The sequence below is a fragment of the Pelmatolapia mariae genome, linkage group LG1 (genome assembly GCF_036321145.2).
Source record: "Pelmatolapia mariae isolate MD_Pm_ZW linkage group LG1, Pm_UMD_F_2, whole genome shotgun sequence".
Lineage (NCBI taxonomy): Eukaryota > Metazoa > Chordata > Actinopteri > Cichliformes > Cichlidae > Pelmatolapia > Pelmatolapia mariae.
Window position 1 is genome coordinate 3212734 of NC_086227.1, and position 11175 is coordinate 3223908.

Sequence of the window (11175 nt, forward strand, 5' to 3'; positions counted from 1 at the left end):
GACCTTCACGTACTTCTATGACTTCCTCTTGGAGTGCCACAGCTCCTCTCTTGACACCCTATCGTATGCTTTCTCTAGATCCACCCAGTTCTCTGTCAACACTCTCAAAGCAAACATTACATCTGCAGTGCTCATTTTCAGCTGGAAGCCACACTACTGCTCACTGACCCTCACCTTCTTCTCAGCCTAGCTTCAACCATTCCAGAAAGTTCATTCTGTTCATCTGGACGTAGCGTTTTCAGTGAGAGAAATCTTTAATTACTCATCCACACGACTTCTTCGGTCTCAGCTGACAGCAGGTTTCTTCAACAGTACATTTGCATAATGACCAAAACTAACACCAATAACCAGGAGTGCGCCATGAGCTCAGTTTCATCCGTTTTAATAGGCAAATTGTCATGGCCATTGATTACTGGTCATGGCAGTTTGCATATTAACAATACCATTCCCACTTCAGGAGCATCAGCCAGCTGTTGCTTCAGGTAGCTAAATTTTCTTCCAATTTATTGTGGATGGCATCTGGGTGAAAATCAAGTCTTAGAATCTACCACAATTCACTGATTGCATTAACTAAATGGATAACCTCATCAGGTTTACTATGTAGGAAGTAAAAGATGTCAGAGTAGTAGGGTGTCATGTGAAAGGCCCAGTCACAAGGAGGCATAAGTCGGTATATTCCTAGTGGCAGACCCAAGCGAGGCCAAATGCTGAGGGTTTCTTCAGGAAAGGCATTCAGCACGAAGTCTTGGCCAAATCAAAGATGTGGATCGATGACTGCCTTCAGTAACCAGGGTGCCAGTGATGCTTTTTTTAAATTGTTTTTTTCTTTGTTTGTTTTTCTCTTCAGTACAGGAACAATAAAATTGCTTTTTTTTCATTCAAATTAGCACAACAGGGGGAAAAAGTGGCAACAATGAACACACACCAATTCAAAGCAGGCTGAGAGAATCACCCAATCCATCGCCTACGTTTTGTGCAAAAATGAGGGCTTTTGTTACACGTCTAAGACACTGGTACACAGCTGTGTGACAGTCTTACATCGTTTTTCCCACAGCATTATTCAGGCTCTGCACAGAAGTGAAGCAGAACGTTGAGCAGAAAGGGTCGCATTACCTCAGCACATCAAAGCACACAGGTGATAAACTGCAACGCATCATAGTGTTATGACACTGTTGTATTGTCGGGTCCGGTGATTCCCACTTCTGCTGAGGGTCTACATAATAAAGGGGAATTTTTCTGCTTTTTCCATTTTATTTTCCGTCATGTATGTATGCTGTGTGAGTAGTGAATGCTCATATTAAACATATACATATATATATAATGAGGCCAGTAAATGTACAAATGATCCCTGTGAATGAAAAGCTCAGGCTTCAGACTTAGAGGATATCCCTGATATGGTTATCTCAGGCACGGAGCTCTGGGTGTGAGCACAGAAGCCTACCACTGTTATCCACGCAGCAAAGATCACTTAACATCTGTCGTGTTTGTACAGTTTCTATCTTATGCTGTTATTTTTGTGTATTTTGCTCAATGACTTTTGTATGGTGCTGTTTAGTTTTTAAGGTGAGGTTGCTGATAAATTCTTTGACACTGGCTGTTTGTCAGGGTTAAGATTTATTCAGCGACCATAACCAGACCAGCTGGCTAACAGAAGACTAGGAATGCTCCTATATGCTGCTATATGATTTTTCTGTCAGGCCCAACCCACAAGCCATACTTTGAGAACCCTGCAGCAACAATGCAGCTCATTGCTGTGTCTTTGAATCGTTTGTGGACCGCTGTGGAACACTGTGGCATGCCAACACGTTCCCACTCCCAAAGCATAACATTTTACGCTAGGTGACAAATCGTCGGTATATTACGCTTCCCAGCACCCAACACGTCCCTATATTACGAGATTGGAAAAATGAGGAAACATGAGAACCATTTGGAATGAATCTACATATGTATGTTCGTTTTACTTAAATCACTTTGGAAAACACTATCTAACGTCATTAAAGTGCTGGCTAAGGTTAGGCATGAGGTTAGGGCTGGAATACATGGCTGGAACGTGTAAACTGCGGGAGCGTCATTCTATTGGAGTTCATCCATAAACCGGCGTGTAGCATAAGAACGCAGAAGGTCACCTTTCGCGTTCTTCAGGAACGCCTCGGGACTTGACAAATCGTTGGTATATTACGCCTCGGGAGGGCACGGGGTTTGATACACACACAGTGGGATGAGTTCTTTGTTTTTGGTCATTTGATGGAATTTGGTGACGATAAGAAAGACACAGCAGACTGTGTAAAGCCCTTCTTGCACTTTTCTCAGCTGTGAGTAGTCAATTTATACTGCAACTTTCTGAAAAGTAAAGTTTAGCAATTCTCAAGCCAAGACTGAAAACATGGTACAAATGTGAGCTATAGTGTATCATGATTCCATCTTCCAGTACTGTGACAGCCGGGATTATTACTAGGATAATGAGGTCTATGCTTATTCAACTATGTGCTTTAAATAAAGCTACAACACCAAGAAGAATTAGCATTAAGCTTCCCTGTTTCAATTTCCTGTGACTGTTTTGGAGCACAGTGTCTGAAACTAACAAGTTGAAATGTTTGTGCCTCTTTCAGAGGAAATTTGATTAATATTTCTTTGCTGACAGTGTACATTTTTCAGGTTGAAAAGGCAAATTCATTATTCTATTATTTTAGCTTCTCTCATGCTGTAATAGCTATAAAAAGATGAGAGTGGCTAACCTTTCCCCTCCTCACATTGTTGTGGTAGACATCCATCCATTAAGAGCCAATGGGTGGTGTGAACACTGCCGGCTTCCCTCGGGCTGCGGTACTCTCAGCATGCAGCATCGTTTTCTGAATGCTGAAGCCTGCACTCACTCGTTATTAAAGCTGCTATACTAATTATGTCATAATCATGTGATAAGCCATTGCATATACATATTAAGAGGCCTAGAAAATCCTTTCTACAATGAGGAATCAAGGCTGTTCCAGCTTACATGTGGTGAGCTTACCGGTCCAGCTCATATCCACAACTATGGTGTATTTACTATTAGTTTCACTTCAGCTTCTCTTTATTTTCTTAATGCTTTACTAAATACTTGTTAAATCATCAGAGATACGCAGTTTAAAGAGAAATGCATTACTGATGACATGTACTTTTAATATTTCTGCATTAAATCATTTTCAGAAGAAGAAAATCTGGATTTTTCGCCTGATCTTAATAATCACATCTTGTGCTCATATTACAATAATGGTGTGTTAGTTCAAAGATACACTAACAAGTTCACAGTAGCTAACTAAATAACCACAGAACTGGAAAATGGCCTCAGACTTTGTGTACCTGCTGTTTGCATATGGTGCCACCTTGTGTTCTTTTGAAGTATTGCACTATTCCACTATTGTTTGCAAGTCTTTAGTAACTGAAAAGTATGCCGTTGAACACAGGTGTCGAAGTCCAGGCCTCGAGGGCCGGTGTCCTGCAGGTTTTAGATGTGTCCTTGATCCAACACAGCTGATTCAAATGGCTAAATGACCTCCTCAACATGTCTTGAAGTTCTCCAGATGCCTGCTAATGAACTAATCATTTGATTCAGGTGTGTTGACCCAGGGTGAGATCTAAAACCTGCAGGACACCGGCCCTCGAGGCCTGGACTTCGACACCCCTGCCGTTGAAGAATTGCTTTGAGTCATTGCTCAGTCAGTTTTGCAGCACCAGCAGTCACAGTGTAACCAGGCCTTCCTGGCCTCGAGGATAATAAGTGGTTTGCACTTTGTGGTAAACTCTCCCTTCATGGAGGAGTCTCTACACTGCAGACTGTGACAGTGATACGCCTGCATCCTCAAGAGTCCTGACCTACCTTCATGTTGCAAAGTGGTTTTTCTTAATCTGTGATACTTTGACCCTTTGCTGTTAGCTTCTGTTAGCAACCTGTTGCAACCAAATGTTATTGTAAATGTAGAACTGGACTGAATAGCATCAGAGTCTGACTAAGATCTAATCCAGGTTTTAAATTATGATTTCAGTTGCACATTTATTGCACGTTTCCTTAAAGTGCCAAAGAAATGCAAAGTGTTTGCTGTGTTATTTATGTCAGGCTTTTATGTCGGCTCAGTCTGACCCGAACTAACCGCTCATCTCTTCTTTGTCCCTCTTAGGCCTCCTACCGATGACTCAGGAATGCGTAACAATGCTGCCGCCGCTACCACCCTCACCTCCACCCCTCCCAGCAGTCTCCCATCCCAGACGCACCCCTGCAGCCCTCCAGACTCTGCGTCCTCCCTCACCCCCTGCTCTTCACTGCCTCCCTCTGTGTCGCCCACCCTCACAGACGTCTTCGGCCTGCCAACCCCACCTTTGGGCAGCGGCGGCGGCTACAGCCTGAGCTCCTCGTGTGGCGGCAGCGGGAGCTCGCGCTCTCCATCTCCACTTACGCTGATGCAGGCCGTGGCAGCCTCAGGCAAGCCTTTCGCCTCCAAACCCATGGAGCTGTGGAGCAAGCACGACGTGGCGGACTGGCTGGAGAGTCTCAACCTGGGGGAGCACAGGGACGCTTTCCTGGACAATGAGATCGAGGGTGCTCATCTGCCCTCGCTGCAGAAGGAGGACCTGATAGACCTGGGCGTGACAAGAGTGGGCCACCGCATGAACATCGAGAGGGCCCTCAAGCTGCTGCAGGACAGACAAGCCCCGAGGTGACGGGCTGGCGACGTGTGGAGTCAGGGCCAAGGAGAGGGAGGTGTCACGAATCACTTTTACCAATCTCTTCATCAGACATAATCTCAAGACGTGGAACCGGGTGGAAGTTTTGTCCAAGCTGATGCTGCCTCTTGCTGTGTTTGTCTCCTCCCATCCTCCGCTGTCGGCCTCATCTCAGTGCTCCAGTGTTGTTCGCCCTCTTCCTGCTTCCCACTGTCCTGAGCATCAGGGGATCATGGGATGTTTGGGGGAGAAAGAAGAGAATAGCTGCTATGTCAAATCAAGGCAAGAGAAAGGAGGACAGTATGTGGGACTGTAAAGAAAACAACATATTCTGGAAACACTGGGAAAAAACACTTGTCTGGAAGTTTCTTCACACAAAGACTCGTGGTCACCTGACTGCTTTGGATACTCAAGACTTTTTCCATACACCCCGGTGTGGGTGCATGAAAACCCAGCTGAGCTGGTCGTTGCTCCTTTTCTATCTTTGCTAGAGTTTGTTCAGAGAATATTTCTTCACTAGAGTCCTACCGGAGTTATATTTCTGGGTGCATCTAAGGTTGTAGAGAACAATTTGAGATAGACTTCATTTTTGTTCTTTTTTGTTCTTTTTTGCTTTTCACCTGTTTGTGTCAAAACAACAGCATTTGCTGACATGTTTAACTAGTACTAAACCATATCCACACACACACACACACACACACACACTTTTTGCACAGTGCCACAAGCTGACGAATGAGATTTCACACAGTCTTTACATCCTGAGCACTTACACACGTATAGTTACTGCGATGGCCTTCTTCCCTGCAAAGATCAAAGTGTGGAGAGGGGTGGTCACCAGAGGAGGAGCTGCGCCCGAGCTGGGTCCGTGAAGTCCTACGGCAGTCCGCACCTACTCGGTGTCCACCTCGTGACTCAAGAAAAACCAAGGTGAGGATGCAAGATGGACGTACAAATGTTGGAACAGGAAAATGGTTGTGCCAGCTTCGCTGAGAGTGCGTCCTTCTCCTCTCTCGGTTTTTCCTTTCCTACTTCTGTGTGCATGTGTGTGTGTTAATAGTTCACCCAAAATATCATTAAGGTCCATTTAACTATTTCTATGAATCTGCTATATAGGGCACTTATAGGGAAACTAAAAGTGTTACTTTTTGATATTTTTACCATCAAATCTTCTTCCACCTCACTTACAGCAGGTCGGCACCTGCCCACAGTATGGCCCACAGTAACGCTAACGTACCAGACACCCTGTGTGTAAGTGGTAGAACAGAGTGGTTATTACACTGTGTGTTTCTAGGATTCGTGCATTATTTTGGGAAATCCACTTACTCGCTTTCTTGCTGTGAAATAGAAAGATCAATATCGCTCTCTTACTGGTTGCTGAGAGCTGGAGTGAAATGCAAAACCTGTTTTATGCACACTTTCAATGAGAGCAGAAGATATGACACATCGATACGCATAAATACACATTTATTCAAACAAAGGAAAACTATCAACCAAAAATCTAGCCCCAAATGATGCGTGTGGTCTAAACCTTACTAAGCTTCCACTGTGTGGGACGATGAGAAGATGGTCAAGTTTTTCTCATGAGTTTGACTTTCAACTGGAACTTTGTCATTTCAAGAGAGAGACTGTCTTTCACAAACTAGTACCAACTAATACCAGTTTACTATGAAGACCAGTGTCTGCTCAGCTTTGCTACTTTGTTAAATGTACTGCAGATAGTGCTGACAGGATTCTTACACTGGATCCAAGCTAGGGAGCCATCATCCTGTAGTTTGTTTATATACATTTCCCTTGTTTTTACTGGTCCTTAGTAGGATATAACACCGGACAGCAGTAATGCACCTACAGGCTGTTTGCATCGTTAAATCACAAAAATGAGAGAAGGCCACCAGAGGCCTGTACTGTGAAGCAGGATTTTAGGCCATCCAAGTAACTTCTGGGTTAACTCTTGGTTTTCTGTAGTGCAAAGGTGGTTGACATCATACTGGGGTACATCGCTATGGTAACTTACGATGTCCACCTAAGTCATTGACTACTGACCAATCAATACTCCAGAAAATAGCAGGATCCCTCTGACCTCTACAGGCAGAGTAGGAGGGACTAAAGTCTTTCAGCAGTGCCTACCCATATGGAAAAGAAATAGTAAAAACTTATATGATTTACTCATGAAACTGGCCACTTTCTCATTACTTTCATATATTGTTTTAGTAAGTATCCAAAACATACAAGTTTCATTATATAATTTTTCAAGGGATCTTATATCTGTTTTCACTCTTGTATGCTTTTCATACAAGTTTCACACAAGACAGATACAAACTTTATAAGATTTATATATATCTTTTCCATATGGGTAATGTCTCTGCGCTTCCCTGATGATTATCAGAAATAAATATAGATTTGTAGATATAACTTTATAATTGAATGTTTTATCCGTCAGCAGCATCCTAAAACAGGACACCTACACTGTACTTGCTGTCCTCATATGACATCTCTGCACAGATTAAGCCTTTGAACTGTTTTTATATTTAATCTCTCAAACCCCTTAAACAGCACGGAGTCTGCAGCTGAAAGAATAAAAACTAAAACTGTCAGGAGAAGGTTACAGACTGTAGATTCTCTGCTGGGGAAATACATTTTACATGTGCAGCTTGTTAAGCTGGACCTACAACCACAGAATGAAGCGTAAACTTTCCCATTGTCCCACGAATGTGCACATATTAATTTGGTGATTTAGAAAATGTGTAAAATGTTGTTATACTTGATTCTGATCTGCTGCGAGATATCTTTTGCAGCTACTGGAATGAAGATCACCCAACAAGAGCACCTGTTCAACCAGTCAGATTCATTTCTCCTTTATCAGGCTGTGGGCAGTAACATTTAATGTTTAAATGACTCCTGTGTAAAGTTTCAGATCTTTAAAGTGCACCTTAAAAACAAACAGCAGCATGGAGAGAGCGTTCAGGAATAATATAAATGTTACAGCTGTGTGCGAGAAATCACCAGATTTGTGATTTGTAGCACTGATGTCCCATCTTATTTGCAGCAATGTTGCATTTGCTGTTAGATTTTTATCATCATCTGATTGGTGTGGGTGACACTCACAGGGATCGTTTTGTGTGGAAGAAGACTCATATATGACCAGTGAAATGCTCCTTTTAGATTGCTCAAATGCTGCCAACACCACTCCTTTCATATAACTGTGCTGATAAAACCCTAAATTAGTTTTGGCAGTTGATAACCAGCTTTGAGTGACCACTTATCCTCATTGCTAATGTTAGGATGAGTGAATCCACATAATGGAAAGTTGGTTGTGTAGAACTTGCTGTGGTACAGGGCCCAGGTGTTCTAGCTCAATACCAGATACTGGACTGGTAAATCATCTGTCTGGTAAAGTGTTTGCTTTATGAGACAGACATGCTGGAAGCATTACGCTTAATCCAAAGATTAAGTCAGAATACTCACGTCAGTTACTAGTGAATATCAGTATTTTGACTTTAAATGTTATTCCTATTTAGAGCACACACGTGTTTCTAGATCACTGAAGGATCATTTTTTCTGTATTATAAAAACAAAAAAGGTTTCATACATATTGGACTAAACATACACGGACACAACACATTGGTATCCAATAATAATCAGTTGGAATATCACGTGATTCTGTGTAGAAAAGGACATTTAGAAACAATGTTTCTCTTTTACAACTGCATTTACAGCTTTAGAAGGTGTAAACAGTAAAAAGTCAAACTCAGGTACACTAACTAAATTGCTCAGTTGCAGAATGCATTGACCTATAGAAGTAGATAAACTGAGATGTTCATGCAGTTCTCTGTGCAAAGAGTGCAAAGTAGGTTAGCTTAGCATGAAGTCGAGCCACAGGTTGTGAAAAGATTTGTTGGTTAGGACCTTTATCTTGTCTTTGATTGTTGAGGTGGATATTTCTCCCTGAGCTCGACTCACAGACAGAAGACTGGTACAGATTTTCTTCCTGGAAGAAAGCGGTGTGTGTATTTCCCAAAATACTGAGCTGTTTAAGGTTCTCACTGGATGGCGTTTTGTTGCGTTTGAATCCAGTGTGAAATCCTTTACAAACATTCTTTTGTTTACTTTTGAACTTTTACATGTTTGAATATACCAGAATGCTTTAAGCAAACTAATGTTTAAGAACTTCAATTCAGTGATTGGTATTTCAAAAGCTACGATAAGTAACATATTTTTATGGAGCAAAAAAAGATCATTGAAACATTTTGTATGCTGTTTTTTGCTTATGAGGAAAATAATAATAAACTGTGTGCATTTGGTTAACTTGAGTTCAAATCTGACCAGATTCAAAATGGAAAAACTGGAACAGTCCTTCGTGGTGGCAAGCAGCACTAAAGCAAAGTCACCGACTCTGGCAACCCTGAAACCAGACTATTTGTCTTTAGGGCGTAACAGGACACTTTCTTCTAAATGTCCTTAACTGCAAGCTGGAGTCAGATATCATCGAATCACGCTGAACCATTTTCGAGCTTTGGGTTTTACATAATTATGTGTTCACATTGCCATCTCCTACATTCTAACCACTGTGCAAGAAACGGAGAATAATCACTTGACCAAGCCAGCACGCGGTCATCAGTGTGAGCCCGGCGTGAGAGCAGACAGGGATAGAAAACTGCCGCTCGAGTCGAGTCCCATAGTTTCACCGCAGCAGAGGCAGCAGAGGCAGGATTCAGACCGAGGATCCAGTTTAAACCCAAGTCAGACGATGCGTTTGCTAGCAGTGATAACGGGCTAGTCGGAAGTAGAAGTGCAGTATGCGCTGTCGTGTATATAAGAGTGTTTAAATGGATTAAAATGTCTATTAGATTATATGTATAGATCTATTCAGATGTTTAGAAGAAAAAAATTCTAAGAAGATAGATTTATTGTTGTCAGAGCTGACCTGATGACCAAAGCACTGGTCTCATTTGCCCCGTCATCATCTGTAACCAGCTCGCCCCCCTCCGCCCTCCACCTCCGTCAGTCACACAGCTCCGTAGATAGAAGGCGCTCTCTCCAAGTAGATTTTTTCAGAGCACTCTTAGATAGAGCTTTGATATGTGCTTGACAGTAAGCAGTGTCTGGAAATATATCTGGTTTTCTTCTGCCCTTATTTGCATTCATGTCGCACTCCACAGCTTCACGTAGGCGCAGCTTTTTGAGGTGACAAACGAAACATACACAAGTTCTGTGTTCTGTGAACATTAGCCGTACGGAGGCCGGCACGGGACAATGCTGCTACAATCCTGTTCCTGTTTGAACTTCTTTTCAAAACACGTACAGTGGCGTGCCAGGCGGGGTAGAAAAGCACAGTATTTTTAAAGATTTGTATAGAGTTCTATGAAATTTTATAGAGGTTACCTGAACAAAAACTGTTCAACACTGATGTGTGGATTGCCAAACAGAAATACCATATATACGTAGATGCGATGTGGATATTATTAAACTTATGGGTTATGTAAGAAGCAATATTTATTCTAACTGAATCTCCTTGGTTGTGTTTTCTTTTGCCATTTTAAAGTTACATATCATGATGCAATCACTTGTCAGTGTTTTATTAAGCGTTGCCTAAAATAGATGCACTCTCTACTGCAGTAGTAATCATATACTTTGGCCAATCAAGTGACCACTGAACCCAGGCTTTGAAATCGCCGAGTCTAGGGTTTTTTGTTAAAAAAGACAAAAGTTACATTTCTAAAAGTATATCTGCAGGCCATGTTGATAGGAAACTATATGAAACGTATATATATATATATGTGTGTATGTATACATACAGAGATCCACCAAAAAGATGTGCGGTGCCTGTTGATCCCTTCCTGTGGATCAGTGGGTCACTCAGCACTTTTATCTGTGGACATGTAGAGCTGAGTAGATGTAGTAATAATCTTTAAAGAGCATCACCGTAGCGTGGCGCTTCACCGGGCCGTGTTCACCACAGGCATGGCTCACTAACCCACTTCCACTCCCCGTCAAAACACTGCTCCCACTCTATCATTGTCCAACATTTGGGTAACTGTTTCTTTTTTATTTTCTTTTTGATCAATTAAGTTCTGTTTTTTTTCCATGAATAGATTTTACTCATTGATTAAGTCTTCATAGAGGCTAAGATGTTTTCGGTAATTTGTGCAAAGACTTGTGTTCATGTTTTCTATGTTGCTGTAATTTTGTGCTATTAAATCATCATAGAGTCAACTAATTACTGAAATGAAAAGAGAGAGAATTTTCCTGTAACTGCACTCTTCCTTCCCCCTCCCCCCTCAATTCCTCAAAACTTCTTGTATGGCAACCAAAATTCACTGTAAGAAATAAATATAATATTGCACTACTGTATCCCTCTCAGTCCTTATAGTACAGGCCTGGTGCGTGGGTCTAAGTGTCTGTGTGTCAGCTAAGAAGCAGCCAGCCACACCTGAGCCACGCAGGTAGTCGGTCTGTGGGGATGAACTAAATTCCGTCATCTGG

General features: G+C 42.1%; 1 protein-coding gene across 2 annotated transcripts in view; it reads left to right on the top strand.

Moving 5' to 3' along the window:
- The window catches only part of LOC134624915 (SH3 and multiple ankyrin repeat domains protein 2-like), a 299782-nt gene extending 288747 nt beyond the window's left edge, over positions 1 to 11035 (top strand). For both annotated transcript variants that reach the window (XM_063470103.1, XM_063470113.1), the window contains one exon: positions 4152 to 11035. In XM_063470103.1, the coding sequence (XP_063326173.1) occupies positions 4152 to 4692 (541 nt within the window). In that variant the 3' untranslated portion in view covers positions 4693 to 11035. The remainder of the gene's footprint in view (positions 1 to 4151) is intronic.
- Positions 11036 to 11175: the final 140 nt, after the last annotated feature.